The following is a 27,491-nucleotide window of genomic DNA, read 5'->3' on the forward strand; positions in this document are numbered from 1 at the left end:
CGGGCCCACAGAAGCACATGAATGGGCTAAAGCCACAAAGCACCGGGCTGGAATGTTCGGGACCGGCCACGCTCGGGTCCAGGCCAACTTTTGATTAAATGAGTCCGGAACTCTTCTGTCGAGCCCCAGTGGATCTACCCGGTAAAGTGGTCTTCCGGTGAGCTCATTACTTTCGAGCGGGGCAGCGGATTCAGGGGTGCTAAGTGGGCCGGAAGTCTGCCAACTTGCACTCCCCGCCCCATTCCGGATGTGACGCATGCGCGGGGTTGCCGGAAGAAGTGGCGAAGTTACTTTTGAGGGGACTCGAGTAGCGGCGGCGTGTCAGGGGCTACAGAGAAGGAGGAAGACAAACAGAGTGAGGGGACGGAGGCAGGTGCGCCCGAGAGTGGGGAGACGCAGGCGGCCGAACCCAGGGCTTCTCGTCGTTCTCCACTGAGCCCACTCTTCTTCTCCCATTCCCTCCTTTCCGTAGCTCGCGACTCCCCCGGCTGTTTCCAGGGCAACGGGAGTAGGAGACCCCGCGAGAGGCTGCCCACGAGACCCCCGCGCGCAGCCATGAGCCCCGCCCCCCACTGGTGCTCGGAGAGGGGCGGGACCTGGAGCGAGGTGTGGGGGCGGAGCTTGAGGGAGGAGATGGGGTGGGACCTGGAGCGAGATTATGGGGGCGAGGCTTGGAGAGAGGGGAGCAGATGGGGCGAGGCAAGGTGTTGGTTGGGGGGCACTGATGGGGGCAGTGGGGAAAGGACATGAAGGGATGGGGCAGGACCAAGGAGAAAATGAGGGGAGGTGGAGCATAACTGGAGGAGGCGGGGTCAGAATGAGAAATAGGGGTGCTTCCTCTAGCCGAGGTGAAGTTTTAGAGTAGGGGGCGTGAAACTCGTTGGGAGGAGGACGGGAGGGCAGAGTGTGATTGGAGGAGAAGTGGCTGTACCAGAAGAGAGCAGGTGGGTGGGACCTGGAAGGGGCGGGTCCTGGAGGAGGGGCGGGGCTTAAGACCAACCTGAAGGCTAGCCGGGAGCAGAAGGGGGCGGGCCCTGTTAGAAGGGTAAGGAGGGTTTGTAGGAGGACTGGGCTGGCACCCGGGCTGGGGTCTCTGTGCAATAATAAAGAATCTGGGAGACATGGAAGAAAGCAGGGCACCCCCACGAGAACCTGTAACTGGCCTGACCAAATCCTTCCTAGCCCCACAAAGCTCTCAATTTCCTGTATTCTGCAGGTTGCTCTGTGACCCTACCATGTCCTCCCCCACCATGAGTTCCCTGGACACCCCCCTGCCTGGTGAGTGACCCTCTTCCCTACCCAGCCTTTATCACACACTGGCAAGAGAAGCTCACTGTACCCCTCTTGTTTGCCTCCCTCTCCCAGAAAATGGCCCCCCTCAGCCTGGCGCCCCCTCTTCTTCACCCACTGTTAAGGAGGAGGGTCCTGAACCGTGGCCTGGGGGTTCAGACCCTGATGTTCCAGGCACTGATGAGTCTGGCTCAGCCTACATCGTGGGTGAGACGGGGCCCAGGGTCAGGGGTCAGGGAGTTGATGTGTGGGGCTTGGAGAGGAATTTAGGAAGGGAGAAAGAAATGGGGATGGGGACACAGGAGACCCCTTTTCTTGTTGATTCTTTTCCTTCATTTCTCCTTGATACCTCTTAACTTTGTTCGTTCTTTGGAATCTACTGACATTTATACATTTCTCTCTGAATTACGATCTCCCTGGGTGTGAGCATTTCCTCCATCCTCTGCCTCGGGACCTCTCGTGGGTCTGTCCCTCTGGCTGTTGTTTCTCTGTGGCTCGCTCTCATGGCCTCTGTGTACCACCCCAGTCATCCTAGACCCGGATGAGGAGCCAGAGCGCAAGCGAAAGAGGGGCCCAGCCCCGAAGATGCTGGGTGACGAGCTTTGCCGTGTGTGCGGGGACAAGGCCTCGGGCTTCCACTACAACGTGCTCAGCTGTGAAGGTTGCAAGGGCTTCTTCCGGCGCAGTGTGGTCCGAGGCGGGGCTGAGCGTTACGCCTGCCGGGGCGGTGGAACCTGCCAGATGGACGCTTTCATGCGGCGCAAGTGCCAGCTGTGCCGGCTGCGCAAGTGCAAGGAGGCAGGGATGAGGGAGCAGTGTGAGTGCTGGGGGACAGGGTGGTGCCAGCCCGGCTCCTGGCCAGCCCCAGGCCTCCACTGAGGCCTGTGTCCCCACAACAGGCGTCCTCTCTGAAGAACAGATCCGGAAAAAGAAGATTCTGAAGCAGCAGCAGCAGCAACAGTCCTTGCAGTCACCTGTGGGGCCAGGGGGCAGCAGCAGCTCAGCCTCTGGGCCGGGGGCTTGCCCTGGAGGATCCGAGGCAGGTGGCCAGGGCTCCGGGGAAGGCGAGAGTGTCCAGTTAACAGCGGCTCAGGAACTAATGATCCAGCAGTTAGTGGCAGCCCAGCTGCAGTGCAACAAACGCTCCTTCTCTGACCAGCCCAAAGTCACGGTACTGCCCCTTCCACACCCTTGAGGGGTGACAGGATAGAGCTGGCCCGGCCATGGCCCTGGGCGTGGGAGGGAATGAGGCACAGAAGGCAGTGGCTTTGGAGGAGGTCCCTCTCCCAGGCTGCAGGCTTTGCCTCAAGGTGCTCCTGTGGACTTGGGGTCACATGTGGAGTTTTGGGAGTGACCCTGGTCTCCTGTGTCCCAGCCATGGCCCCTAGGCGCTGACCCCCAGTCCCGAGACGCCCGCCAGCAACGGTTTGCCCACTTCACGGAGCTGGCCATCATCTCAGTCCAGGAGATCGTGGACTTTGCCAAGCAGGTGCCTGGCTTCCTGCAGCTGGGCCGTGAGGACCAGATCGCCCTCCTGAAGGCGTCCACCATTGAGGTAATGGCCTGGCTGCCTGTCCTCAGCACCCCCTTCCCTTCATCCTGCAAAGGACCCCTGAGATAGCTCCAGGACGGATGCTGGCAACAGAGTGATGAGCAGGACCAGTCCTCACCCTCATGGGGATAACATTCCTCAGGAGAATGTCTAAACACTAAACTTAGATAGTCAGAGCCTCCCATGAGCCAAGGAGAGAAAGGGAAAAGGGGCTGAGGCTGAGAGCAATTGAGGTTTGGCCTCGAGGGGCCACTTTAGAGAAAAGGTGCCAAAAAGCCTTTTCAGAAGAGTTGACATTTGAATCAAGGATAACAAATAACATGTTGAGTACTTACTGTATGCCAGGCTCCATTCCAAGTGCTAGTATACAGCAGACAACAAAGCAGATAAAACTCCTTGCCCTCGTGCCTTGTAACCCTTTGGGGAAAGAGTGTCCTAAAGCTGGGGAGTGGGCAGTGTGTGCCGAAGCCGGTGGGAGGAAGAGTTGGCGTGGCCAACGTGCTGACTGCACTGTGGCTGAGGGAACAGGGCGTGGGGCAGGCTGATCCTGGTGAGATCAGACCCCCATTGGGGCCAGGCGGGGAGGGACTAGCAGCAAGGGTCTCGGGGGTCCCCCTCAAGCCCCTTCCACCTGCATCCTTCAGATCATGCTGCTGGAGACGGCCAGACGCTACAACCACGAGACAGAGTGTATCACCTTCCTGAAGGACTTCACCTACAGCAAGGACGACTTCCACCGTGCAGGTAGGGCCAAGGGTGGGCGAGGGGGTCAGGGCGAGGGTTGGCGCCCTGGCTGGCTGGGAGGCCTCAGGCCATGTCATCCCTGTCTGATCTTCTGTTTCTTTATCTCCAAAGTGGGGGTGAGGGTTGAACCAACCTGAGAGCAAGAATAAGAGTACATTTATTCAGCACCAGCTCTGTACAGAGGACGTAGCGGGGGTCTCTGCTGTCACATCGGGCAGATGAGTTAGGAAGAAGCACCCCCACCCCCTGCCACCCAACCTGTCCCCACCGGAGTGAGGCAGGCTGGATCTCATTTCATTGGGCAAGTGTACAACCCGCCCAGCTGTATATGGCAGCACTGCCTCCTGCCTTCCAAGAGTACTTACCTGGGGATGTCACCTGGCCTTGTGTAAGAAGTACAGGTGACGTGAGCCCTAGGGAGTGGGTAAGAGGCATCACCAATGAAAAGGGGGTGGGGACCCACCATAGAGCATGCAGAAAGGCCTGGCTCCCCCATCCTTCGGGCTTTCTCAGTAAGTCCCACCCTCTCCCACCATTTCCCTCTCTGTATCCCAGACATCCACTGGTCGTCTTCCCTTCCTGTAATCTTTGCCCTCCCACCACCCATAATGGCCCCAGTAACCTTTTTAGTGTGACCTTAGCAGGGCAGGACTGGAGGGAAGAGAGTTTCTGGTAGGGATACCAGCATGTGCAAAGGCCCTGAGGTAGAGGGAAAGCCAGAGGGTTTTGAGGAACTACAAGGAAGTCCAAGCAGCCAGAGCACAGGGAGATGGGACTGGAGAGGAGGTCAGGAATCCCACCACTTCCCACCCATCCTTTGCAACTGCCCCAAGCCAGGCGTCAGTCATCTCTCACTGGGACATTACAGGGCCCCTCACTGAGCTTCCTGCCTCCCCCTCTGCCTGATGTGTGTGCTCACATGGTAGTCAGAAGGATTCTGCCAGCTCGGCACCCAAGTCAGCTCACATCCCTCCTCTGCTCAGGACCCTCCCCAGCTTCCATCCTACGAGAGCCAAAGTCCTCCCTGTGGCCCACAGAGCCCTTTAGGGTCTGTTCCTTGTTCCCTCTGTACCCCCAGCTCTTGTCCTCTCCTCCTTATTCACCCTCCCGAAGCCACACTGGCCTCTTGGCTCTTATCTCAACCTGCCAAGCTTGCTTCAGCCAGAGGGCCTTTGTACTTGCTGGTCCCTCTGCCCAGAACCAGGGTGACCGACTGGTCCTGGTTTGCCCAGGACCCTCCCAGCTTTACCACTGAAAGTCTTGTGGCCCAGGAGTCCACCCCAGTCCAGTCCCAGGCAGAACAGATGGTTGTCACCCTATTCGGAACATTCACAGAGCCTTGTAACTCCATTACTCCCTTCCTTCGGGTTGGTCGTTGCTCAGATGTCACCCTACAGCGAGGGCTTCCCTGCCCACCTTGTGTAAAGTGTGAACATGATTCTCGGCAATCTAGGATACCCTTCCCTGCGTTATCTTGCTCCATAGAACTCATCACCATCTGACAGGCTGGGTATTTTACTGATGTGTTTGTCATCCGGCCCCTCGACCCTCGAATGTAAGTTCTGTAAGAGCAGGGACTTTGTCTTCTGAACAGCTCTGCCTTGGGCCTGGCACATAGTAGGTGCTCGGTAAAGTTTGCTGAATGAATGAAAGAGGCAGTCTTGGGAATGAGTTTGAGCTTTACCCTAGAAGCAATGGAAGCCATCACAGGGACTGACACGACGTGAGCTAGCTTTTAACAAGTTTTCTCGGCCATCATGACAAGGATGGATCCTGGGAAACTAGGGAGGAGCTGCAGCCACCACCCAGGCAGGCAGTGAGGGTGGTGATAGGATAGACAACACTGCATAGATGTTGGCCCTCGTTATGCGTTCTGTCACTTAGGCAAGGCTTGTGGCACACCTACTGCGTGCCAGGCATTCTCACAGGCACTGGGCCCAGAGGTGAGCAGAAATGATGAGAATGCTGTAATTACTGCTCTTTTCCTCACCCCACTGACTGTGGGTGGGGCCAGGGGCCAGGGCTTGGGCAGGTTTCAGCCCAGGGAGTCATGGCTGCCTCGCCCTGCAGGCCTGCAGGTGGAGTTCATCAACCCCATCTTCGAGTTCTCCAGAGCCATGCGGCGGCTGGGCCTGGATGACGCCGAGTACGCACTCCTCATCGCCATCAACATCTTCTCAGCAGACCGGCCCAACGTGCAGGAGCCAAGCCGCGTCGAGGCCCTGCAGCAGCCCTACGTGGAGGCGCTGCTCTCCTACACGCGCATCAAAAGGCCGCAGGTACCGGGGCCTGAGCCACCCAGAGCCTGGCTGCTCCTGCCACAGCCTTTGCAGCCCTCTGGGCAAAGCAGACCCAGTCCTGAGGCCCGGGTAGCGTCAGGGTGTCCAGGCCCACGTGTGTCAGTCTTAGGCTGGGTCTGTCCTGAGGAGTCAGGCCGAGCGCAGGCACCCGGGCAGGCCCCCTCCCTGCCCAGATGCTCCCTGTGCCAACTCTGCCAGTCCGCCTGGGGAGGGAGGCCCTCCTTTCAGTTCAGGTGGGCTGACCAGGGCCTTGCAGGACAGGGGCTCGGCCAGCGCCCACCTCCCTCCTGTCCACCCGCAGGACCAGCTGCGCTTCCCACGCATGCTGATGAAGCTCGTGAGCCTGCGCACATTGAGTTCTGTCCACTCGGAGCAGGTCTTTGCCCTGCGGCTCCAGGACAAGAAACTGCCACCTCTGCTATCTGAGATCTGGGACGTCCACGAGTGAGGGGCTGGCCATCCAGCTCCACAGCCTTGCCTGAACACCCTCTAACAAATGACGCTGTCACCCCCCTTCCTCCTGGGTGGCAAGGGACCCCAGGCCAGGCCTGCAGTCCCACCTTGCTCCTGGCCTTGCCAGTCCTCAGCCCTGGGATGAGCCCCAGTCAGGGCCCACAAGGCTTCCTCCCTACCCACGGAGTCTTCCAGAAGGTGTGGAAGGGGTCACAGGTCCTGACCTTTGGCCCTTCCCAGCAACTCTCCTCACCCAGCTTACACCTCAAGCCAACCATGCAATGCACCTTGAACAGAGGGAGGGGAGGGCCCATGGCTCTCCCCCACAGCCTGAGAGACCATAGGTCCTCCTCTTCCTCTGCTCCTTTTATTTAATAAAAACTAAAAACAAAACAAAAACAGGAAAATAAAATATGAATACAAGCTGACCCTGAGCCAAAGTGCAAGAAATGGAGAGGGGATGGTCTTCATTGACATGGCCCTGAACCTGATTCAGTAGGTGCGACTTGGGGCCTTCTGAGGCTGGTGGGGGGTGGCCCGGATGGTCCTGTGCTCTGGCTGCTGTGGGGGTCCAGGACAGGGACCCGACAGGGTCACCTCCCTAGACGAGGTGAATCAGAACCTGCTCTTCAAGGATAAACAGGATTTGTGTGGCATTTTGTCCAGTCAACAAGTGTCTGCCGAGGCCTCTTGCGGGAGGCATTGTTGGCCGTTCAGAGGCAGACATCATGCATCCAACGAATGTACCTGCCGCATTTACTACGTCAAACAATTTTGGGCACTGAAAGCATCAGTCATCGAGATAAAGACCTTCCTACCAGACATGGGGGAATACATGGGGACAGAGCAGAAGGGAACGGGGCTTTAATGGCAGCACATGCAGTGAGAGAGCCAGGGGAAGTGAGGCAAGCTGTCACAAAGGAGATGTCTTTGCTGGGACCTAAAACAGAAAAGCCAAGGAGCGCTGGGCCTCCATGTTGCGGGACCTCCATGCTAACCCTGGAAGGTGAGAGGTCCTGGTGAGTTCAGAGTAGGGGAAGTCACGAAGTTCTTCCAGCTCCTCCTCCCCCAGGCCAGGCCCTGATGGATGATGCATAAACGAGTCCGATGGACAGCAGGGTCAAGGGCGAAGAGGGTGTTGCGCGGAGGGATGGGCTGGGTACTGAAAGGTAAATTATTTGGGGCGGGGGTTAGGATGGCGGAAATGAGAAGTTAAAAAAACGGTCATCCTATTCCAAGTAGAGTACTGGATGCCCCACAGGTGTCCGTCCCCCGTGCGCTGAGTCTAGTTTACAGATGGAGAAACTGAGGAGACAGGATAACAAATCAGAGCAGGACCCGACCAGGTGTCGGCCAGCCTCTGCCGGGAGGCCGGGCGTCGGTCCACCGGCCAACTGGTGGGCAGCGCTCAGGTGGTCTTCGGGGCGCACACTGGGGAAGGAGGTGGCGGGTGCGAGCGCAGCGCCCAGGGCGGGAGGCCAGGCCCGCTGCGCGCGGGGCAAGCCGGGCCACGAACGCCGCTACGAGGAGGGGCGTGGCCTTGGCCTGTACGTCACGAGGAGGCGGGGTTAGTGATAAGTTATCAGCTCGGGAGAGACGCCACTTCCCAAATTGAGCGCAGGGGGCGTGGCCGCCCAGCCTGTTGCCCGAACGGGGCGTGGCCTGCGGCCAGGTTGGGGCGTGGCCTCGCCTGCACTTGGGCGGCAGGGGGCGTGGCCCGGCCCGGCGCGCGGCGGCACTGGGCTTGCGCGCGCCGGAGTCAGGGGTCACGGCGGCGTAGCGTGTGGCGGGAAACGCTGTTTTGAAGCGGGTGAGTAGAGGAGGAAGGGGGACTGGGGGGATTCGGCCGGTCGGGGAAGGGGCCTTGCGGAGACGGGCACGTAGGCCTGAGAGAGGGTTGCGAGGGTCGCGAGGCCGTGGCGGCAGCCGGGATCCCCTGGGCCCGGGGGCGCGCAGAAGAGGGGCCGCGCCAGGGGTCTCCGGGCGAGTGCGCGGGAGACACGCGGGGAAAGGACGGGCCCGGGGCCTCCTCGGCGGGCAGGGGGCGCATGCGCTGGGCGCGGGCACTCCGGGGCGCCACGGGGCCTGGGAGGCCTTGCGGGACTGAATGGTGCACGTGCCGCTTGGTGTCACCGCTTATTCGCTAGATACTTGTTGATCAGTCTGTGACTAGCACTGTTGTAGAAACAGGAACTGCAGCAGGAACAAGTCAGAGAGGGTCCCAGCCCCAGGGGAAGACAGAGAAAGACGAGTAATAAGTAATGGTAATACTAACGCAATGCTCTCAGGCTGTGATATGTTGTCCGAAGCGAAGTAAGACAGGGTAACGTGATCATGACCAAGGGGCAGCCTGCTTCTTTGGCTGGAGAGATCAGGAATCGGCCTCCCTGGGGAAGTGATGCCCTGATGCCCCTTACAGGGGAAGTCAGCCCTGTAAGGAAAGATCTGGGCAGAGGGACCCTCAAGTGCAAAGGCCCTGAGGTAGGAAGGAACTTGGCATATTTGTGACTGGAACCAAGGGGACAAGAGAGAAATGCAGATGAAGTCAGAGTCCTGGTGGGGGACCAGATCCCATAGGGCCTTGTAAACCTTGGTGTGGGATTTGGCCTTTATTCTGGGTTCAGAGAGCCTGGGAGGGTTTGAGCATGGGAGCAATGTGATCTGCCCAGTATTTTGAAAATCTCACTGGCCGCTGAGGGGAGATTGGATTGCAGCAGGAGTAGGAATGGAAGGAGGGAGACCAGTTAGGAGGCGAGAGTCGGCGGTGGGTGGCTCTGCCTGTGCTGTGCAGGTGGAGAGAATCCATCAGGCTCAGGCTGTCTTTGGGGCTGGGACCAGCAGGACTGGCTGGCAGACTGGGCCTGCGGGTGAGGGGAAGAGGAGCCCAGGAAGACTCCTGGGTTTGTGGTTTGAGCAACAGGCCAGATGGCGAAAGGTGAGGAAGAAGCAGGTTTGGGGGCGGCACTGAAGGCAGAGCTTACATGGGGGAATGAACAGGCAGGGTTTAGAGGGGAGCACAGGAGGGGACAGGGTGATGTCAGTGCCTCAGCCTCAGTCCTGCCTACTCTGGGAACCTGTTGTCCCTTGTCTCTCCTCCTCCTTCCTGCACTTCCCCCACCCAGGTCTCTTTAAGGGAACCTTAGAGAGGTTCCTTTCCTACTCAAGGCCTTCGCCATGGCTTCCCCTCCTCCTGAAATGCTCTTCCTTCTCTTAAGTTGCTCTTGTGGCAGGCAGCCCTTTTTGCTGGGCCCTGGGGAGCCAGTGCTGATCCAGTTTGGTTGAGGAAAGCACAGGAGCTTTGGATCCAGGTGCTGTGAGCTATGAGAGGCAGCACTAGTCTTTAGAGCTGAGGGAAGAACCTGGGGCTCAGGGCGGATGCGCCAGAGTTGGTGCTACCTGGAGGGAGTTTAAACTCACATGCCTTGAAGTGGCCAGGCACCCTGCTGGGTGATGCTGGGGACCCAGAGAAGAGACAGGCCTTGCTCTGCCTTCCAGAGGTCCCTGGCTGGTGAGCGAGGCAGACACACACCCACACAGTCCAAGGACATCAGCAGTCAGAAAGGCCAGGGGAGGGACAAGGCCAAAGTGTGAGGATGTTTTCTTGGGGCAAAAGTGAATAGTCACATTTGTAACCATTTAATCATCTCCTAGCAGATGTGTGTGAGCCAGGACACAGCTGCGAACAGTAGACGATCCATCTTCCAGGCTGTCTCCCCCACTGGGCAAAGGGCAGGTCGTTGCTGTGTCTCCCCTGTCACAGGCCTGGCCCACAGAGGCCGGCAGTATGGCGCGCCACTTAACAGTGGCTCTGGAGCCAGTCTGCCTGAGTTTGAACCTGGCTCTGTGCCATTGGGCTAGCTGTGCCACCTTGGACAGGTAGCTTCACCTCTCTGGGCCTCAGTTACAGCCATTATAAAATGAGGTAGTAGCAGCACCGACCTCGGAGAGTGGTGTGAGCGTTCCTTGAGTCCCTTTATTCATTCTTCATTCAAAAAATGTTTTATGTAGCTCAGCTATGAAAGCACTAAAAAAAAAAAAAAAAAATGTTTTATGAGTACCTACTCTTTTCCAGGAGTTCTCCTAGGGGCACGAGATATAGCAGGAAACAGAATACAAAACCCCTGCTCTTGTGAAGCTCCCATTCTAGTAGTGGGACAGACAGCAAACAAGATTAACAAGCACTGGTTCTCAGACTTGAGTGGCACTAGAACCTTCCAGGTCTTTCTCCAACAGCGATTGTCGGGCTTCACCTCTAGAGGACCACACTTTGAGAACTGTGAGAACGAATACAGTGCACCAGACAGGGTTAAGTGCCATCAAAAAAAAATAAAGCAGGAAATGGGGTTAGCGAGTGCCCAGAAGGGGCAGTGGTGCTGTACTTTTAAACAGGCCTCACTGAGAAAGTGGCATTTGAGCAAAGACCTGAGGAGGGGTGGGAGGGAACCACAGGGACAACTGGGGAAGAGCATCAGGGCTGTGAGCAAGCCCTTGCAAAGGTCCTGAGGTAGGAGTCTGGATTGTGCTCCCAGTGACACCCCCACACACACTGTCACTACAGCCAAGTGACCAAGGGCAACAGTCGGCCCCCTTCCTGCCTCCCTCACTCCAAGCCAGGTCTGGCAATGACTCTGGGCTCCTATAAGCCCCTCAGCTTCCTCTGCCCTGCCAGGGTCTCTCCCCAAGGTTGCAACTCCCCGTGTCTCTCTGGCTATCTGCACGGCTGGAGCATGGGCCACTGAGCCTCTTTCGTCCTGTGGGATAAGTCATGCATTATGTGGTTCGCATCCAGAAGGCACGGGAGGAGAGGCAGTTAAGTCTTCCTTGTGCACATGTGTTCAGAGCAGCACTGTTCATGATAGCCAAAAGGTGGAAACAGCTCCGATGCTCATCAGCTGGTGGATGTATAAACAAAATGTATCCTAGCCATAAATGAAAAAATAGGCATAAGCCAGGCGCGGTGGCTCACACCTGCAATGCTGGCTCTCTGGGAGGCCTAGGCGGAAGGATCACTTTGAGATCAGGAGTTTGAGATGAGCCTGAGGAAGAGCGAGACCCTGTCTCTACTAAAAATAGAAAAAAAATTAGCCAGGTGCAGTGGCACATGCCTGTAGTCCCAACTACTTGGAGGCTAAGGCAGGAGGATTGCTTGAGCCCAGGTGTTTGAGGTTGCTGTGGACTATGATGAGGTCACTGCATTCTAGCTAGGGGCACAAGGGAGACTCTGTCTCAAAAAAAAAAAATTCAGGCCTAAAAAGGAATGAAGCACAGATACATGCTACAGCACAATGAACCCTGAACACATTAAGTGAAAGAAGCCAGACACAAAAAGGCCACATATTCTAAGATCCCATTTATAGGAAAGGCCCAGAATAGGCAAATCCATGGAGACAGGAAGTAAGATAAGTGGTTGCCAGGGGTGAGGGGCAGATGGGCTGAATGGGGGGGGGGGGTGATAGCTAAAGGATATGGGCTTTCTTTTTGGGGTGATGAAAGAGTTCTAAAATTAATTGTGCTGGTTGCGTAACTCTGCATACACTAAAAATCATTGAACTATATATATATACCTTAAATGGGTGAATTGTGTAGTATGTGAATTATATCTCAATAAAGCTGTGACCAAATGAAGTCTTCCCACCTGTACCCCCGGAAACCAGTGTCACCAGTTTCTTATCTCTCCTAGAAAAAAAAAGGCAAATATATATATATATATATATATATATATATATATTATTTATTTATTTATTTTTTTGAGACAGAGTCTCACTTTGTTGCCCAGGCTTGAGTCAGTGCCGTGGCATCAGCCTGGCTCACAGCAACCTCTATCTCCGGGGCTCAGCGATCCTACTGCCTCAGCCTCCCGAGTAGCTGGGACTACAGGCATGTGCCACCATGCCCGGCTAATTTTTTGTATATATATTTTTAGTTGGTCAATTAATTTATTTCTATTTTTGGTAGAGACGGGGTCTCGTTCAGGCTGGTTTTGAACTCCTGACCTTGAGCAATCCGCCCGCCTCGGCCTCCCAGAGTGCTAGGATTACAGGCATGAGCCACCACGCCTGGCCCAAGGCAAATATATTTATACATATTCTCCCACCCACCTTGTAAAAATGTTACTAATTTTATTTTATGTATTTCCCCTCAACTTATGTTGAAAAGTTTCAAACCTGCAGAGAAGTTACAAGCACAGTGAACTGCCACATACCTTTGCCGAGATTTACTGGTCATTAGCATGACACTTCATTTGTTTCATCTAAGCACACATACACATGCACCTTTTTTTTCCCCTTTATTGGCTGAACTATTTGAAAGTTGTGGTCATCATTGATACTTCACCTCCAAAAACTCCAGCAGGTATTTCTTAAGAACAAGACATCTGCCTACATAAAGTATATAATTATCATAATCAAGCAATTTAAGGTGAGATAATACTATTATCAAATAGACAATCCTTATTTAGCTCTGCCTGGTTCTCCCTGTAATATTCTTCAGAGCTGATTTTGTTTTTTTTAATCCAAGTTCCAGTCTAGGATCATACACATTTAGTTATGATGACTTTTTCTTTTTCTTTCATTTTTTTTTGAGACAGAGTCTCACTCTGTTGCCCAGGCTAGAGTGCCATGGTGTCAGCCTAGCTCACAGCAACCTCAAACTCCTGGGCTCAAGCGATCCTCCTGCCTCAGCCTCCCAAGCAGTTGGGACTACAGTCATGTGCCATCATGCCTGGCTAATTTTTTCTGTGTATATTTTTAGTTGTTCAGCTAATTTCTTTCTATTTTAGTAGAGATGGGGGTCTCGCTCTTGCTTAGTCTGGTCTCGAACTCCTGAGCTCAAATAATCTGCCTGCCTCGGCCTCCTAGAGTGCTAGGATTACAGGCGTGAGCTACTGCGCCTGGCCTTTCTTTTTCTTTCATGCCATCAACAGCTTTAAAGATTCTAGACCAGAAGTTGTCACCCTTCACTTTGGATTTGTTTGACTGTTTCCTAGTGACTAGAATCAGGGTAAATGTTTTCTTAGACATGTTTTTTTTTTTTTTTCCAACACAAATGATAAAATTCTCAGTGTACCATTCTGCACCTTGCTTTTGTTACTAAACAATGCCTCTCTTGAGAGCCTTCCATATCAGCACACAAAGAGCTTCCTCATTCCTTTATACAGCTGCATAATATTCCATTGAACGGCCTTAACGTATTTGAACAATCCCCTAGGGGAGGACATTTAGGTGGTTTCCAGTCTTTTGGGATTTCAAACAATGCTGCCGGAAATAACCTCGTAAACACAGTTTTTCATGTGTGATAGCATATCTGTAGCATGAATCCTTAGATGTAGAATCACAACCTCCAAAGTTTTATGTTTTTAATTGAGGCGTAACTTACATTTAATGTAATACGCAGGCGCCAGGTGTGCAGTCCTCCCTCCTGCCCCTTCTCACTCAGTTGCTCCCGTCCCAGAAGCAGCCACTAATCCAACTTCTAGCACCACAGATGAGTTTTGTCAGTTGTACAACTTTGTATAAATGGCATCATACAATGCATACTGTTGTTGTTTTTTTTTTTACCAAGATGAAATTAATCATTTTAAAGCAAACAATTCAGTGGCATTTGGTACATTCATAATATTATGTAACCATCATCACCCCAAAAAGAAAACCCCATCCTCATTAAGCAGTCACTCTCCATTCCCCTAATGTATACTTTTTTGTGTCTGGCCTCTTTTGTACAGCTTGTTTTTGAGATTCATCCATGTTGGGTGTGTATCTGTAGCTGACTCCTTTTTGATATTGAGTAGTATTCATGGTATAGCATGTCTGAACATTTGGGGAAACGTATCAGGTCAGAGTTTTTCAGTGCAGGTATTTGTTAAGGCCCAGACTAAGCTGCTGTCTGGGCCACCAAAACTCTGTGGCCCAAGAAAGATCCAAGTTGATTTCTCCACTTAACTGTTCAGACACAGGCAGGTGTGCAAGATGGGTGGGCAGCTTTGCTCTGGAAGGTTGTGGAGCAAATGTTGCCACGTACTGATGATGGGGCAGTCTGCAGGAAGGATGTACAGAAGTTCTAAGAGTTTGAAATTATTTCAAAGTAAAAAGGATTTTTAAGGCCATGGGGAGCCTTGGAAGTGTTTGGAGCTGGGAAGGAAACTGACCAGACTCGTGTTTCAGGGCCCACCCTGCCACGTGCCACAGCGACTGGCCCGAAGCTGGTGCCCCCAGCTGCTCACTGAATGAAGGCCAGGCGAGGGGGGGGTGCATAGGCGCCAGTGTTCCGGACAGGGGTTCATGGGAATGAAAGAGATGTGCTAAGGACCAAGTCCGATGGAGAGAGAGGGTGGCGGGTGTGCAGGGAAGGGGATGAGGGCCGAGGGAGAAGGACGTGGGGCTTGAGCACGCGAGGAAAGGGCTAAGCGGAGGTGGGAAGGAGAATGGGGTGTGACTGTACGGGCCAACAGTTGAGCGTCTGGAACGGGCCACCCACCCCTTAGCCTGCGGGGTGGAGAGCTGCGTTACCCTGCAGCCACTCCGGAGTATTGAAAGGCTCACAGTCCTGGTGGGTGCATGGGAGGCCGTGGAGAAGGCAGGGAAAGGGGTGTCTCTGGTCAGAACTCCCACCAAGCCCCAACTTGCCCGGCAGGATGGATGGCAAGCGGCGGCCAGGCCCAGGGCCTGGGGTGCCCCCAAAGCGGGCCCGCGGGGGCCTCTGGGACGAGGACGAGCCAAGCCAGCCGTCTTCGTTTGAGGAGGAGCTGGCGCTGATGGAGGAGATGGAGGCGGAGCACAGGCTGCAGGAACAGGAAGAGGAGGAGCTGCAGTCGGCCCTGGAAGGGGCCGCAGATGGTGGGACTTGGAGTGGGAGCCCCTGCTGTGCCCCTGTCCCCGTCACACTTGGTCTTGCCTCTGGACGAGAGTCAGCCACAAGTCTGACCCATGACCCCCATTTGGCACACTTAAGAGTCCTGCATAGGGCTGACCTTTGACCCCCATTCTCTCCCGAGTTTCCTGCTTGACAGGGACACCACCTCCACCTGCCTCCTTTGATAATTGCACATCGGGTCCCAGGGGTTATTATTTCTAAGGCAGGACCATGACTCCACACAGCCGCTCTTCCTTCCCTCCCCACCAGGGCAGTTCTCCCCGTCAGCCGTAGATCCCCGCTGGCTTCGGCCCACCCCACCGCCCCTGGACCCCCAGGAAGAGCCCCTCATCTTCCAACAGTTGGAGATCGACCATTACGTGGGTGAGTTTGGGGGGTAGAGGCAGGGTGGGGGAAGTGGCCCTGGGCTCTGCCCCTCTGGTGGTCACAGTCCTCAGGAGGAGATGGACACAGGCGGTCCCACCCCAGTGACCAGGGCTGTGAGAGGAAGGGTGGGGGTCCAGGAAGGCTTCCTGGAGGTGGTGAGCATCTTTCAGCTGATGCCTGAAGGTGAGAAGAGCTGGCTCGTTGCAGAGAAGAGAGACATATGTTTTTACATTCATCCATCCATTCGCTCGTTCATTCATTCTTCCATGTAGTTAGCGATTTCCAAGCATCTATGTTGAGCCAGGGCCTGTTGCAGGCAGGAAGGTCCCTGCCCTCTAGGCTCACATTCTGGAAGGAAAGAGAATAAACAGGGACCTGTAATGCCAGGCGGCGGTGAGGGTTATGGAGGAAGGTAAAGCACGTGGAGGGTACCGGCCTGTATCTCGGAGGTCGGGGAAGGCCTGGGAGGGGGTGACTGGGAGCCGTGGGGATGTCTGGGAAAGAGGGGTTCCTGACAAGGGTCCTGAGGAGGGACATGTCTGAGATGTTTAAGAAACAGCAAGGAGGAGACCAGTGTGGCGGGAGTAGGGGCGAGGGGTGCAGACGGAGGCAGGGCGGTCACTGAGGTCTTGAGGGCCCAGGCAAGCACCTCGAGGAGCCCTCCAGGCTTCCGTCCCAAGCGAGCTGGTGAGTGCTTGGTGTGGGAGCGACCCCAGCTGTGGACGGGGCTCTCTGCGGAGAATGAGAAGACAAGACACACAGCGACCGAGTGCTGGTGTCGTGAATAGGTAAAGACCACGCGGATCTCCACAGCGGGAAAACAAACACCCCGGTTCAACATGGACTAAAGACTTGCACAGATGGTTCGCCCAAGAGGACAGATAGACTGACAATACCAACTGCCCGTGAGGACACAGAGCAACTGGGACGCTCGGACGCTGCTGGTGGGAGAGTGACATGGCGTGGCCACTCTGGAGGACAGCTTTGTAGTTGTGTTTTTTTTTTTGAAACAAAGTCTTGCTCTGTTGCCCGGCTAGAGTGCCGTGGCGTCAGCCTAGCTCACAGCAACCTCAAACTCCTGGGCTCCAGCGATCCTCCTGCCTCAGCCTCCCGAGTAGCTGGGACTACAAGCATGCACCACCATGCCTTTCTAGTAGAAAGAAATTAGCTGCACAACTACACAGCTAATTTCTTTCTATTTTTTAGTAGAGACGGGGTCTCGCTCTTGCTCAGGCTGGTCTCCAACTCCTGAGCTCAAACGATCTGCCCGCCTCGGCCTTCCAGAGTGCTAGGATTATAGGCGTGAGCCACCATGCCCAACCTTTTTTTTTTTTTTTATTAAGACAAGGTCTTACTATGTCACCCAGGCTGGAGTGCAGAGGTACGACCATAGTTCACTGCAGCCCTGAACTCCTGGGCTCAGCGATCCTCCTGCCTCAGCCTCCCGAGTGGCTAGGAGTGCAGGCATGCACCACCACGTCTGGCCAATTTTTCTACTTTTTGTAGAGTTAGAATCTTGCTGTGTTGTCTAAGCTGGTCTGGAACTCCTGACCTCAAGCAATCCTCCTGCCTCAGCCTCCTGAAGTGCTGGGATTACAGGTGTGTGCCACCACGCACAGCCTGCTGATGGTTTCTTAGAGTTTGAAACCTGCTTTTACCATAGGACTGGCAATTCCACTCCTAGCAGAACAACAGCTTAGGTTCAAACAAACCTTGTATGCGGGTGTTAACGGCAGCTCTCTTTATAAGCACCGAAACTGGGAACGACCCAGGTGTCCCGCAGCGGGCGAACAGATAAAACAAACTGCGGTTCGTCTGCAGCGTGTGACACTGCCCCACAGTAAAGAGGAACGGACTGTGACACAGGCAGTGATGCCGGTGACTCTCAAAGCCGCCAGGCTGAGTGAAAGAAGCCAGGCTTGAAAGGTTACGTTCTGGATGATTCTGTTTGTGTGGACAGTCTTGAGAAGACAAAAAACCTCGGTGACAGAGAACAAGATCAGCGGGTGCCAGGGGTGGCGATCACAGAGGGCCGCTCTAGGGAGGTGCTTGGGGCGATGGGACTGTTTGCACCCCAGTTTTGGTGGCGGTTGCCTGGACCTCTGCATGCATTAAAGTTCCTAACGGTGGGCATACACACCAAAAGCCGATTTGACTTTTTGCAGGAATTTTTTTGATGTTGTAATAAACGGAAGGAGGTCGGCATCTGGCTGCCCTGTGGGGTGGTGGCTTAGGAGGACAAGGGTGCGAGCAGGGACCAGGGAGGAGTATGACACCTACAGTGAACACCGCAGCCAGGCCAGGGGCTGTGGGTTTCGAGCCCCAGGGGTCTGGGAGACCAGCCTTCAAGGAACCTGGGCCGGTGGCCCCTGCTTTATCCTGTGACTCCCGACCCAGGCCCAGCACGGCCCCTGCCTGGAGGGCCCCCACCGTCCCCCGGCTCTGTGCCTGTGCTTCGTGCCTTTGGGGTCACCGATGAGGGCGTCTCCGTCTGCTGCCACATCCACGGCTTTGCCCCCTACTTCTACACCCCGGCGCCCCCTGGTGAGTGCCCCCCCTACCCAGAGACCCTCCCCCTGCCCACCAGAGGCCCCTGCCCCTCTGACCGGCCCCCTCACACCAGGTTTTGGACCCGAGCACCTGAGCGACCTGCAGCGAGAGCTGAACGCGGCCATCGGCAGGGACCAGCGCGGGGGCAAGGAGCTCACGGGGCCGGCAGTGCTGGCCGTGGCGCTATGCTCTCGGGAAAGTGAGTGATGTCCTGGGGCCTGGCGGGTGGGGCCCCGTGGAGCCGGTCCCAGCCTCCTGTGTCCGCAGGCATGTTCGGGTACCACGGGCACGGCCCCTCGCCCTTTCTGCGAGTCACCCTGGCGCTGCCCCGCCTTGTGGCCCCCGCCCGCCGCCTGCTGGAGCAGGGCCTGCGCGTGCCGGGCCTGGGCACCCCCAGCTTCGCACCCTATGAGACCAACGTCGACTTTGAGATCCGGTACAGCCTCTGCCTCACTTCTCAGACCCCTGTCCCCCTCTGTCCCCACCCCACCGCCCGCCCCCACAGCCGCTGCCCACTGACCTGCGGTCCCCGCCGTCCCCCAGGTTCATGGTGGACACGGACATCGTGGGCTGCAACTGGCTGGAACTGCCGGCGGGGAAATACGTCCTGAGGGCCAAGGAGAAGGTGCGGGGCTGCCTGGGTCAGGGCCGGGAGCTGGGGCCCTGCTGGCCCTGACACGCCCGTCCCCACAGGCTACGCTGTGTCAGCTGGAGGCGGACGTGCTGTGGTCAGACGTGGTCAGCCACCCCCCAGAAGGGCCGTGGCAGCGCATCGCGCCCCTGCGCATACTCAGCTTCGACATCGAGTGTGCTGGCCGCAAAGGTCTGTCTGCAGGGCCTGGGGCGCCTCCCTCCCTCTGGATGTCACTGATGGGGGGGGGGTGAGCAGGCCGGGCAGAGGGGACAGCAAGTGCAAAGGCCCTGAGGCAGGAATGAGGGAGGGGGAAGGGCTGGCGCTGAGGGTGGAGCAGGAACTGGGGGGGGAGGAGTCATGTAGCTGCTGCAGGCAGTGGAGACAGATGGGCAGTGGGGACTGAAGGGTGAGGACAGGCTGGAAGAGGGAGGGAGATGCGGCCACGTTGGTGTGTTGTAGGGAGAGGCAGGAGTCAGATCCCATGCATCCCCCTCCTCCCTCCCTCTGCAGGCATCTTTCCGGAGCCCGAGCGCGACCCCGTGATCCAGATCTGCTCTCTGGGCCTGCGCTGGGGCGAGCCGGAGCCCTTCCTGCGCCTGGCGCTCACCCTGCGGCCCTGCGCCCCCATCCTGGGCGCCAAGGTGCAGAGCTACGAGAAGGAAGAGGACCTGCTCCAGGTGGCTCTCGTTGCACCCCCCCCCCCACTATTTTCCTCAGCGCCACCACCCCGACCTCCACACCCCGAGCTGTCCCAGGCGGGGACCCTGTGCTCTGAGGGCTGAACATTTCCCTCTGGGTCCTGCAGTATTTCGGAGGTGCAGGAGGTGGGGCTGGGCTTCCAGGCCATTCCCAGCGTAGTGGGTCCGTGGCCGAGGGATGAGCAGGGTGACCCCGTGTGTTCCCACCGCCAGGCCTGGTCCAGCTTCATACGCATCATGGACCCCGACGTGATCACTGGCTACAACATCCAGAACTTCGACCTTCCGTACCTCATCTCTCGGGCCGAGACCCTCAAGGTGAGGGCAGGCGGGTGGCGAGGCTCCGCAAAGACTCACAGTGGGGCCGGGCGCGGTGGCTCACGCCTGCAATCCCAGCACTCTGGGAAGCCAAGGCCGGCGGATTGCTCGAGGTCAGGAGTTTGAAACCAGCCTGAGCAAGAGCGAGACCCAGTCTCTACTATAAATAGAAAGAAATTAATTGGCCAACCAATATATATAGAAAAAATTAGCCGGGCGTGGTGGTGCATGCCTGTAGTCCCAGCTACTAGGGAGGCTGAGGCAGGAGGATTGCTTGAGCCCAGGAGTTTGAGGTTGTTGTGAGCTAGGCTGACTCCACGGCACTCACTCTAGCCTGGGCAACAAAGCAAGACTCTGTCTCAAAAAAAAAAAAAAGGCAGAATAAGGGAAACGATAATAGTAATAATGAAGAATAAGGAAGAGGGGGAGTTCGCTGAAGACCGTGACGGTCTAGGTGCTTATTCTTTTTTTTTTTGACACAGAGTCTCGCTTTGTTGCCCAGACTAGAGTGAGTGCTGTGGCATCAGCCTAGCTCACAGCAACCTCAAACTCCTGGGCTCAAGTGATCCTCCTGCCTCAGCCTCCCAAGTAGCTGGGACTACAGGCATGTGCCGGCTAATTTTTTCTATATGTATTAGTTGGCCAATTAATTTCTATTTATAGTAGAGACGGGGTCTCGCTCTTGCTCAGGTTGGTTTCGACTCCTAAGCTCAAAGGATCTGCCCGCCTTGGCCTCCCAGAGAGCTAGGATTACAGGCGTGAGCCACCGCGCCCGGCCAGTCTGGGTGCTAGTGTCGTCTGGTGTGAGCGTGTAACGGTGTGCTAGTTTCCTCGCCCTGCTGTTACAAAGTACCACAGGTCACGCATGTGGCTTAGAACGACAGAGGTTGGTTGTGCCATGGCTCTCGGGCTGGAAAGGCCGAGGCGCAGGTGCTGGCAGGGCTGGTTCCTCCGTGACTCGAGGGCTAAGGGCCTGTCCCAGGCCTCCCGTCGGCGGGCAGATGGCCATCTCCGCCCTGTCTCTTCACCTTATCTTCCCTCTGTGCATGGCTCTGGGTCCCAGTTTCCCCTTTTATAAGGGCACGGTTGTACTGTGTTAGGGCCCACCCCGTGGTCTCAGCTTGATCTCTGCGAAGGCTTATTTCCAGATGAGTCGCGTTCTGTGGTGCTGGCTTTGGACTTCAGCATCGCGGGGGAGGGCACGATCGGTCCCATCGCAGGGGAGGGCACGATCGGTGGGCGCTGTATTGTGCTATCGCACATGTGTTGTGTGCATTCGGGCAGTTCGGCAAGGAAAAAACAAAACAGACTCTTATGATTCCCAGCAGCTCCAGGAGGAAGCCCCCCACCTGCCTGGCATTGTCACCCGGGCCACTGGAGCCCTCTCCTCTGCATGCCGTGCGCTCTGCTCTGAGCCCAGCTTCCCTGCCTCAGTCTCCCCTCCAGGCTGGGCCCGATAGCCTGTGTGCTCCCCGGTGCCCTCAGCCCAGCACTTCAGGCCGACCCCCCCCTACTGTCCCCGGCTGGGCCGCCCTATCCGCTCGCCGCATCCCTGCCGAGTGTGGCGTCATCCCCCAAATCTGCTCCTCCTGGTCCCCACCTGGGTGCAGCCTGCAGCCACTGGGCACCATGCTTGGCGCCCCCAGCCCACAAGTCCCCCAACTCTCCTCGTCACAGCCCCAGCTGCAGCTTTGTCCTCCCCCCCGGACCCCCCAGACTCCCTGGCCTCCAGCCCCAGCGAGTGTGTGATCCAGGGCTGCCCCTGCTCCTGGGTCGCCTGCAGAGATGTTGTGGTTGCTCTCAGTCCCCTCCACTCCTGTGACCTGGGGCCCCCGAGCCAGGGGCCAGCCCGTCCCACGCTGCAGCCTCTCCCTGCCCACGTGGCTGTCCCACCCCCCAGGTACAGACATTCCCTTTCCTGGGCCGCGTGGCTGGCCTCCGCTCCAACATCCGGGACTCATCGTTCCAGTCCAAGCAGATGGGCCGGCGGGAGAGCAAGGTGGTCAGCATGGTGGGCCGCGTGCAGATGGACATGCTGCAGGTACGGCCGCGTCTGGCCGGGAGGGTCCCCAGCCTTGGGAGGCCACCGCCCAGGCCCGTACCCAGCCCGGCCCGTCCCGCAGGTGCTGCTGCGGGAGTACAAGCTCCGCTCCTACACGCTCAACGCCGTGAGCTTCCACTTCCTGGGCGAGCAGAAGGAGGACGTGCAGCACAGCATCATCACCGACCTGCAGGTGACCCGCCAGGCCCGCCCCCACCTGCGCCTTCCTGACCTCTCTTCTGACCTGCATCTTGTCCCTGACCCCTGACCTTTACCTCCTGTGACCTCTCGTCTCAACTTTGTGCCCCAATCTCTGACTTCTTTCATCTGCTTGTGTGGCCTGGGACCTCACCCGCCACCCACCTTTTTCTGACCTCTGTCACTGTCACTTGCTGTGCTCTGCTGCCCTGACCCCTAGTCCACACTGGCCTTTCTCACTGCTCCCCCTCCCTCTGACCCTGTTGACTGTCCCCACCTGGACCCTTGCTCACTCCCTGACCTTTTAGCATCCGGCCCTGGCTTGTCCCGCCTCCCAAGCCCCCCAGGCCACCTTGTCCCCACCCTGGAGCTCCAGGGCCTCCCCCTGACCCTTCGGTGTCTGTCCACAGAATGGGAACGACCAGACCCGCCGCCGCCTGGCCGTGTACTGCCTCAAGGACGCCTACCTGCCGCTGCGGCTGCTCGAGCGGCTCATGGTGCTGGTGAACGCCGTGGAGATGGCGCGGGTCACCGGCGTGCCCCTCAGCTACCTGCTCAGCCGCGGCCAGCAGGTCAAGGTCGTGTCCCAGCTGCTGCGGCAGGTCAGTGGGCGCCATCCACTCACTGCCTACCAAGGGGCCCTGCCAGGCGCGTCCCCACCCCTGGGCTTGGTCACTCACCCTGGCCACCTCCAGGCCACGTGTCCTGGACGCACTTTCTTCCCCCACCTTCTAGTCCGCCCGCGCCCACTCCTCCATTCCCGCCCTCTCCCCTCCCAGGCCATGCGCGAGGGGCTGGTGATGCCCGTGGTGAAGTCAGAGGGTGGCGAGGACTACACGGGAGCCACTGTCATTGAACCCCTCAAAGGGTGAGGCCCCGAGGCAGGGCAGGGGCAGGGCGGGGGGTGGGGTGGTGTTTGGGGGCCCCGGTCCTGATTCCTCGAGGCTCCTCCCCTCCCAGGTACTACGACGTCCCCATCGCCACCCTGGACTTCTCCTCACTGTACCCGTCCATCATGATGGCCCACAACCTGTGCTACACCACGCTCCTGCGGCCCGGGGCCGCCCAGAAACTGGGGTACGGCGCCTGCGTCAGCACATGTCCCCCAAGGCGGACCTGGGCCCTACCTTCCAGGGCTCCCAGGCTGGTGGGGCGACAGGCACAGGCCCAGGAATAGCAGGGAGGGGAGGGGGGTGCACAAGGGGCCTGAGTGTGCTCACGGCCGAGGCCCAGACAGCAGGGCAGAGGTGGGGCTGGAGGAGGAGAGGCAGCCAGGCGGTCACCGCCACCGTCTCCCACCCCAGCCTGACCGAGGACCAGTTCATCAAGACGCCCACTGGGGACGAGTTTGTGAAGACGTCGGTGCGAAAGGGGCTGCTGCCCCAGATCCTAGAGAACCTGCTCAGCGCCCGGAAGAGGTGAGCTCTTGACGCCCCTCCTTGCTCAGCACTCAGATGTGCTGGACGCTCTCAGCAGTCCCCGGCCCTCTCTGGGTCGCCCGGGGCTGCCCGCTCCAGGCAGCTGCCACACACCCTTGGCTGGAAGCCCCGTGCAGTGCTCACCTCACCTAGCTCTGTGGGGCTTCGCTTTCTGGAAAGACGCCCTGACCGGTGCCCAGGCCCAGGCGCCTCCCCAAGCCTCCGGTCCTCCCCTGAGACCTGGGGCGCTGCCTGAGTGGCCTTTACCCCGTCCCCTCCCAGGGCCAAGGCCGAGCTGGCCAAGGAGACAGACCCTCTGCGGCGGCAGGTCCTGGACGGGCGGCAGCTGGCGCTGAAGGTGAGCGCCAACTCCGTCTATGGCTTCACCGGCGCCCAGGTGGGCAAGTTGCCATGCCTGGAGATCTCACAGGTGAGCGCGCGGGCCCCCGGCAGGCTCGCGGGGGGCGGGCGGGCCCCTGTGGAAGTGACCAGGGCTGTGTATGGTGGAACCGCATCCAGAGGTCAGGGCCTGGGCAGCCAACTCGCTGGCCGTTTGGAGATAGGACGCCAACACGGCCCGAGCAGTTGGTTCGTTCGCTTTATGAGCTAACACCGAGCATGTGCTGTGGTCGGGCCTTGCTCAGCACCTTGCGGGTACAGAGGTGACAAGACCGTGAGAGTTCCTGTCCTTGTGTGGCTCACAGCCTAGTGTGGACGTGGACAGGGACAGCAGTAAACGTGTCTAGGGGGCAAGTGGGGCGCTAAGGGCTGTGCAGGCAGATAAAGCAGGGGCTGGGTGGGACCTGCCACTCTGAGGCGGTGATGCTCACGCAGAGTCACCCATCACACGGTCCCCTACGGACCCCCACCCCAGCACGCTGTACCCAGCTCACCTCCTCCTTAGTTCCTGCAAGGGTCGGGGAGGGAGGTAGATTCCTCTCTCACTGATGGAGGAATAGGGAACGGGGCCAAGTCTCTGCTCAGGGGGACTGGGGCAGGGCCGGGGCACGCCCAACAGCACAGCCAGTCATTGGCACTTGATTGCTCTGTGTGCTCGGTCACCCCCACAGTGGGTGTTTGGTCAGTGGCCGGCTCTGAGGGGGATCGTAGGCAGAGAAGCCCACCGTCCGCAGCAGCGTCCTGGGCCTGCTTACCCGTGGTAACGTGGACAGAAACAGACTTGCAGTGAGACCACAGAGGGTCTGAGTTCTGAGATTCCCCCAGGCTGGAATCAGTGCCTCAGCCCCTGGCCTAAGAGAGCCTTCCTGTCCAGTCTCCTCTCCTGGGGTTTGAGTCCTGGCACATTCCAGACTGGCAGAACAAGTACATCTCTGCTTGGTTACCTCCAGCCATGGGAAGCTCCCTCCCTACCAGGGCACTGCGTCAGTTGTCACGTGGCTCTGGACAGAAGGCTTGGGGGAATCACCGGTGGGCAGGCCTTCTGGAAGGAGGGCCCTGTGCACACACCCGCCCACCCGCAGTTCTGGAGCTTCCAAGACTGCTGTCAGATTGAGTAGCACTAGAAGCACTCACAGTAATGGTTTAATACAGCAAAAGGATAGAGGTTAAAATCTGCAAAGGGAAGAGGTGCAGAAGGTGGGGCCTAGGAAAGACCAGGCCTGTGTCTTCAAGTTGACCTCTCTTCAGTAGGGTCACACAGGCAGCACTTATTTCTGGAAGCACTGACGCGTGACAACACACATGGAGTGGCCAGCTAGGGAATCTGGATGTCATGTAGGCATGGAGCACCCATGTGACTCACATTAGTTACTCAGTCTCCAGCCACCTCCTCCCCACAGGTCCAACTGATAACATGGCCCAAGGACCCCACCATAAACCGCGTTGTTAGCATAAACTACCTGGTGTGGCTCAAGGTCTCAGGTAAACAGGGATACTCTTTATCAGGCAGGCTATTCCAAGGGCTTAGAGGTCCCTTCTAAGAGCCTGACAAGGGCCGGGCCTTTCTCTGGGCAAAGTGGATCCCTTGCTCTCCTATTTGGCTTTTCGTAATCCTTGGTGGAAAGGAATGAATGTTTGGACATCAGTCTCCAGCCCCTAAGCAAAACACAGGCCAGGAGAAGATAAGAAAGGAAAGATAAGAAAGGAAAGAAAGATAAGAGAAAGATAAGAGAGAAAGAGACAATAAGAAAGGAAAGAAAAGGAACAGAATATGCAGCACAAGTAAAAGGGAGATAATAGATTTAAGCCCAAATACATTAGTAATTACAATAAATGTAAATAGACTAAATGCTCAAGTTAAAAGACAAAGATTTTCTGACTGGATCCACACAAACAAGAACAAAAGAAATACACCCATCTCTTTTTGGTGCCCCCCAGCCTCAGTTTCCTTAATTATAAAATAAGACAATTAGAAAGGAATGGTTTCTCAGTGGGTGTGGTACTACCCCCTATACTGGAGGGGTATTTGTCAGTGTGTAGGTAGGGTCATTTCTGATGTCACAAGTATGGGGGTGGCACTGCTGGCTTTCAAGGAGGGGGCCAGGAATGTCAGTGGTTCTGAACCTCCAACAGCTGCCCAGAAAATCACAGTGTCAGGGAAACACTGAGCCAGCAGCGTCTTCAGGCTACACTTGTTTGATGTCGTCAACTCCTTATCTGTGCCCAGAGCTCTGGGCCAGAGAACCCACTTCTTTCCAACAGACCACTGAAGAGCAGCCTGGTAGAATCATTTTGCAGATTTGGAAGCTGAGGCCTGGGTGAGCAGCGTGGTTCATCCAAGCCCGTGCTGCAAGGAAGTGGCAGAGGCGGGACCCCTCCAGCCTCTGTCCCCTGCAAATGACCTCTGGGCCTTCACTCTGCGTGATCCTCCACCCCACAGAGCGTCACCGGGTTTGGGCGTCAGATGATCGAGAAAACCAAGCAACTGGTCGAGACCAAGTACACGGTGGAGAATGGCTACCGCACCAATGCCAAGGTCAGGGCTGCTCTGACTCTGCCCTGAGCTGGGGTGGGGGCAGGGGGGACTGCTGGATGCCAGGCCGTCTGTCCCCATGCCTCCTGGTCTCACCTTGTCCTGCTCTCCCGCCGGATCCCTGGGCTTCCTCAGCACTGCCCCCCCCCCCGGGGTTGGCAGGAGGTACCCTCCGTCACACATGCACCCTCCCCAGGTGGTCTATGGTGACACCGACTCCGTCATGTGCCGATTTGGTGTGTCCTCCGTGGCGGAGGCGATGGCCCTGGGGCGAGAGGCTGCAGACTGGGTGTCAGGTCACTTCCCATCGCCCATCCGGCTGGAGTTTGAAAAGGTACTTGGGCCCCTGCCACCCACGCTCGGGACTCAGCGGAACTAACGTGGGTCTTGCCAGTGTGGGGGCTTCTGACCCTCAGGTGCCTGCGGGCTTGAGTGTGCACTGAGTTGGGGATCCTGTGGGGTGTCAGGGTGTCTCCATTTTGGGGTACTCCGAGTATCCACTCTTTGGGTTCACAAGCCCCAGTGTCAAGGTATTTCGCTGCCTGGGTTCTCCTGAGTTTGGGGCCTCGGGCTTTGTTACACAGGACAGCATCTGCTTTTTGAAAACCCTGTTACAAAGTCTGTGGTTTTGAGGTTTCCCAGCACCTGTCAGATGTGGGGGCCGCCCGCAGCAGTGGGGACCCTGCCGGGGTGGATCTTGCATCTGTGCACCCTCGTCCGGTCCTCCCACCTCCCAGCGTGTGTCAGGCTTGGCCCCAGGAGATGTCATGCCATATTTATTTTTTTGGTAAGAGATAGGGTCTCGCTGTGTTGCCCAGGCTGGAGGGCAGCGGCTACTCCCAGCTGCTGTCATAGCCCGTACTCCCGAGCTCGAGTGCTCCTCCTGACTCAGGCTCCGAGTAGCTGGGACTGCAGGCGTGTGCCCCGCGCCTGGTCTTCAGGGTGCATTTTTTCTCCATGGTTCAAACATGGATCTCTGGGTGCCCCAGATCTCAGACTTGGAGCCTTGCGGTGTGGGAAGTCTCTGCCTCCTGGCTCTGCACTGGGCCTGGTCTCGTCTGCCTTGGGGGGGGGGGAGTCTCATCAAATCGCCTGTGGTGTTGCAGGGGCTGTCTCTAGGCTGGTCCCA

The 27,491-nt window shown here is 57.3% G+C and overlaps 2 protein-coding genes across 4 annotated transcripts in view; both read left to right on the forward strand.

Annotated features, from left to right (window-relative positions):
• Window positions 1–231: 231 nt before the first annotated feature.
• On the forward strand, window positions 232–6,767 carry NR1H2 (nuclear receptor subfamily 1 group H member 2). 2 transcript variants are annotated; one of them, XM_012754167.3, is made up of 10 exons: window positions 232–373; window positions 473–606; window positions 1,217–1,278; window positions 1,366–1,497; window positions 1,817–2,107; window positions 2,190–2,461; window positions 2,666–2,845; window positions 3,487–3,586; window positions 5,657–5,865; window positions 6,188–6,767. In XM_012754167.3, the coding sequence occupies exons 3-10, from the start codon at window positions 1,236–1,238 to the stop codon at window positions 6,332–6,334; spliced, it is 1,374 nt and encodes a 457-aa protein (XP_012609621.2). In that variant the 5' UTR covers window positions 232–373; window positions 473–606; window positions 1,217–1,235; the 3' UTR covers window positions 6,335–6,767. The 2 variants fall into 2 exon arrangements, with proteins under 2 accessions (XP_012609621.2, XP_075849358.1); XM_075993243.1 differs by having other exon boundaries at window positions 232–369.
• Window positions 6,768–8,050: 1,283 nt separating this feature from the next.
• Window positions 8,051–27,491, forward strand: part of LOC105865533 (DNA polymerase delta 1, catalytic subunit) — a 29,816-nt gene continuing 10,375 nt past the window's right edge. For both annotated transcript variants that reach the window (XM_075993245.1, XM_075993244.1), the window contains exons 1-19: window positions 8,051–8,149; window positions 14,968–15,170; window positions 15,457–15,570; window positions 17,971–18,117; window positions 18,197–18,322; window positions 18,391–18,559; window positions 18,667–18,748; window positions 18,817–18,946; window positions 19,268–19,434; window positions 19,669–19,773; window positions 21,674–21,814; window positions 21,897–22,007; window positions 22,423–22,614; window positions 22,792–22,880; window positions 22,973–23,089; window positions 23,317–23,430; window positions 23,713–23,860; window positions 26,270–26,365; window positions 26,559–26,696. In XM_075993245.1, the coding sequence (XP_075849360.1) occupies window positions 14,969–15,170; window positions 15,457–15,570; window positions 17,971–18,117; window positions 18,197–18,322; window positions 18,391–18,559; window positions 18,667–18,748; window positions 18,817–18,946; window positions 19,268–19,434; window positions 19,669–19,773; window positions 21,674–21,814; window positions 21,897–22,007; window positions 22,423–22,614; window positions 22,792–22,880; window positions 22,973–23,089; window positions 23,317–23,430; window positions 23,713–23,860; window positions 26,270–26,365; window positions 26,559–26,696 (2,388 nt within the window). In that variant the 5' untranslated portion in view covers window positions 8,051–8,149; window position 14,968. The remainder of the gene's footprint in view (window positions 8,150–14,967; window positions 15,171–15,456; window positions 15,571–17,970; window positions 18,118–18,196; window positions 18,323–18,390; window positions 18,560–18,666; window positions 18,749–18,816; window positions 18,947–19,267; window positions 19,435–19,668; window positions 19,774–21,673; window positions 21,815–21,896; window positions 22,008–22,422; window positions 22,615–22,791; window positions 22,881–22,972; window positions 23,090–23,316; window positions 23,431–23,712; window positions 23,861–26,269; window positions 26,366–26,558; window positions 26,697–27,491) is intronic.

The sequence above is a fragment of the Microcebus murinus genome, chromosome 16, assembly GCF_040939455.1.
Source record: "Microcebus murinus isolate Inina chromosome 16, M.murinus_Inina_mat1.0, whole genome shotgun sequence".
Lineage (NCBI taxonomy): Eukaryota > Metazoa > Chordata > Mammalia > Primates > Cheirogaleidae > Microcebus > Microcebus murinus.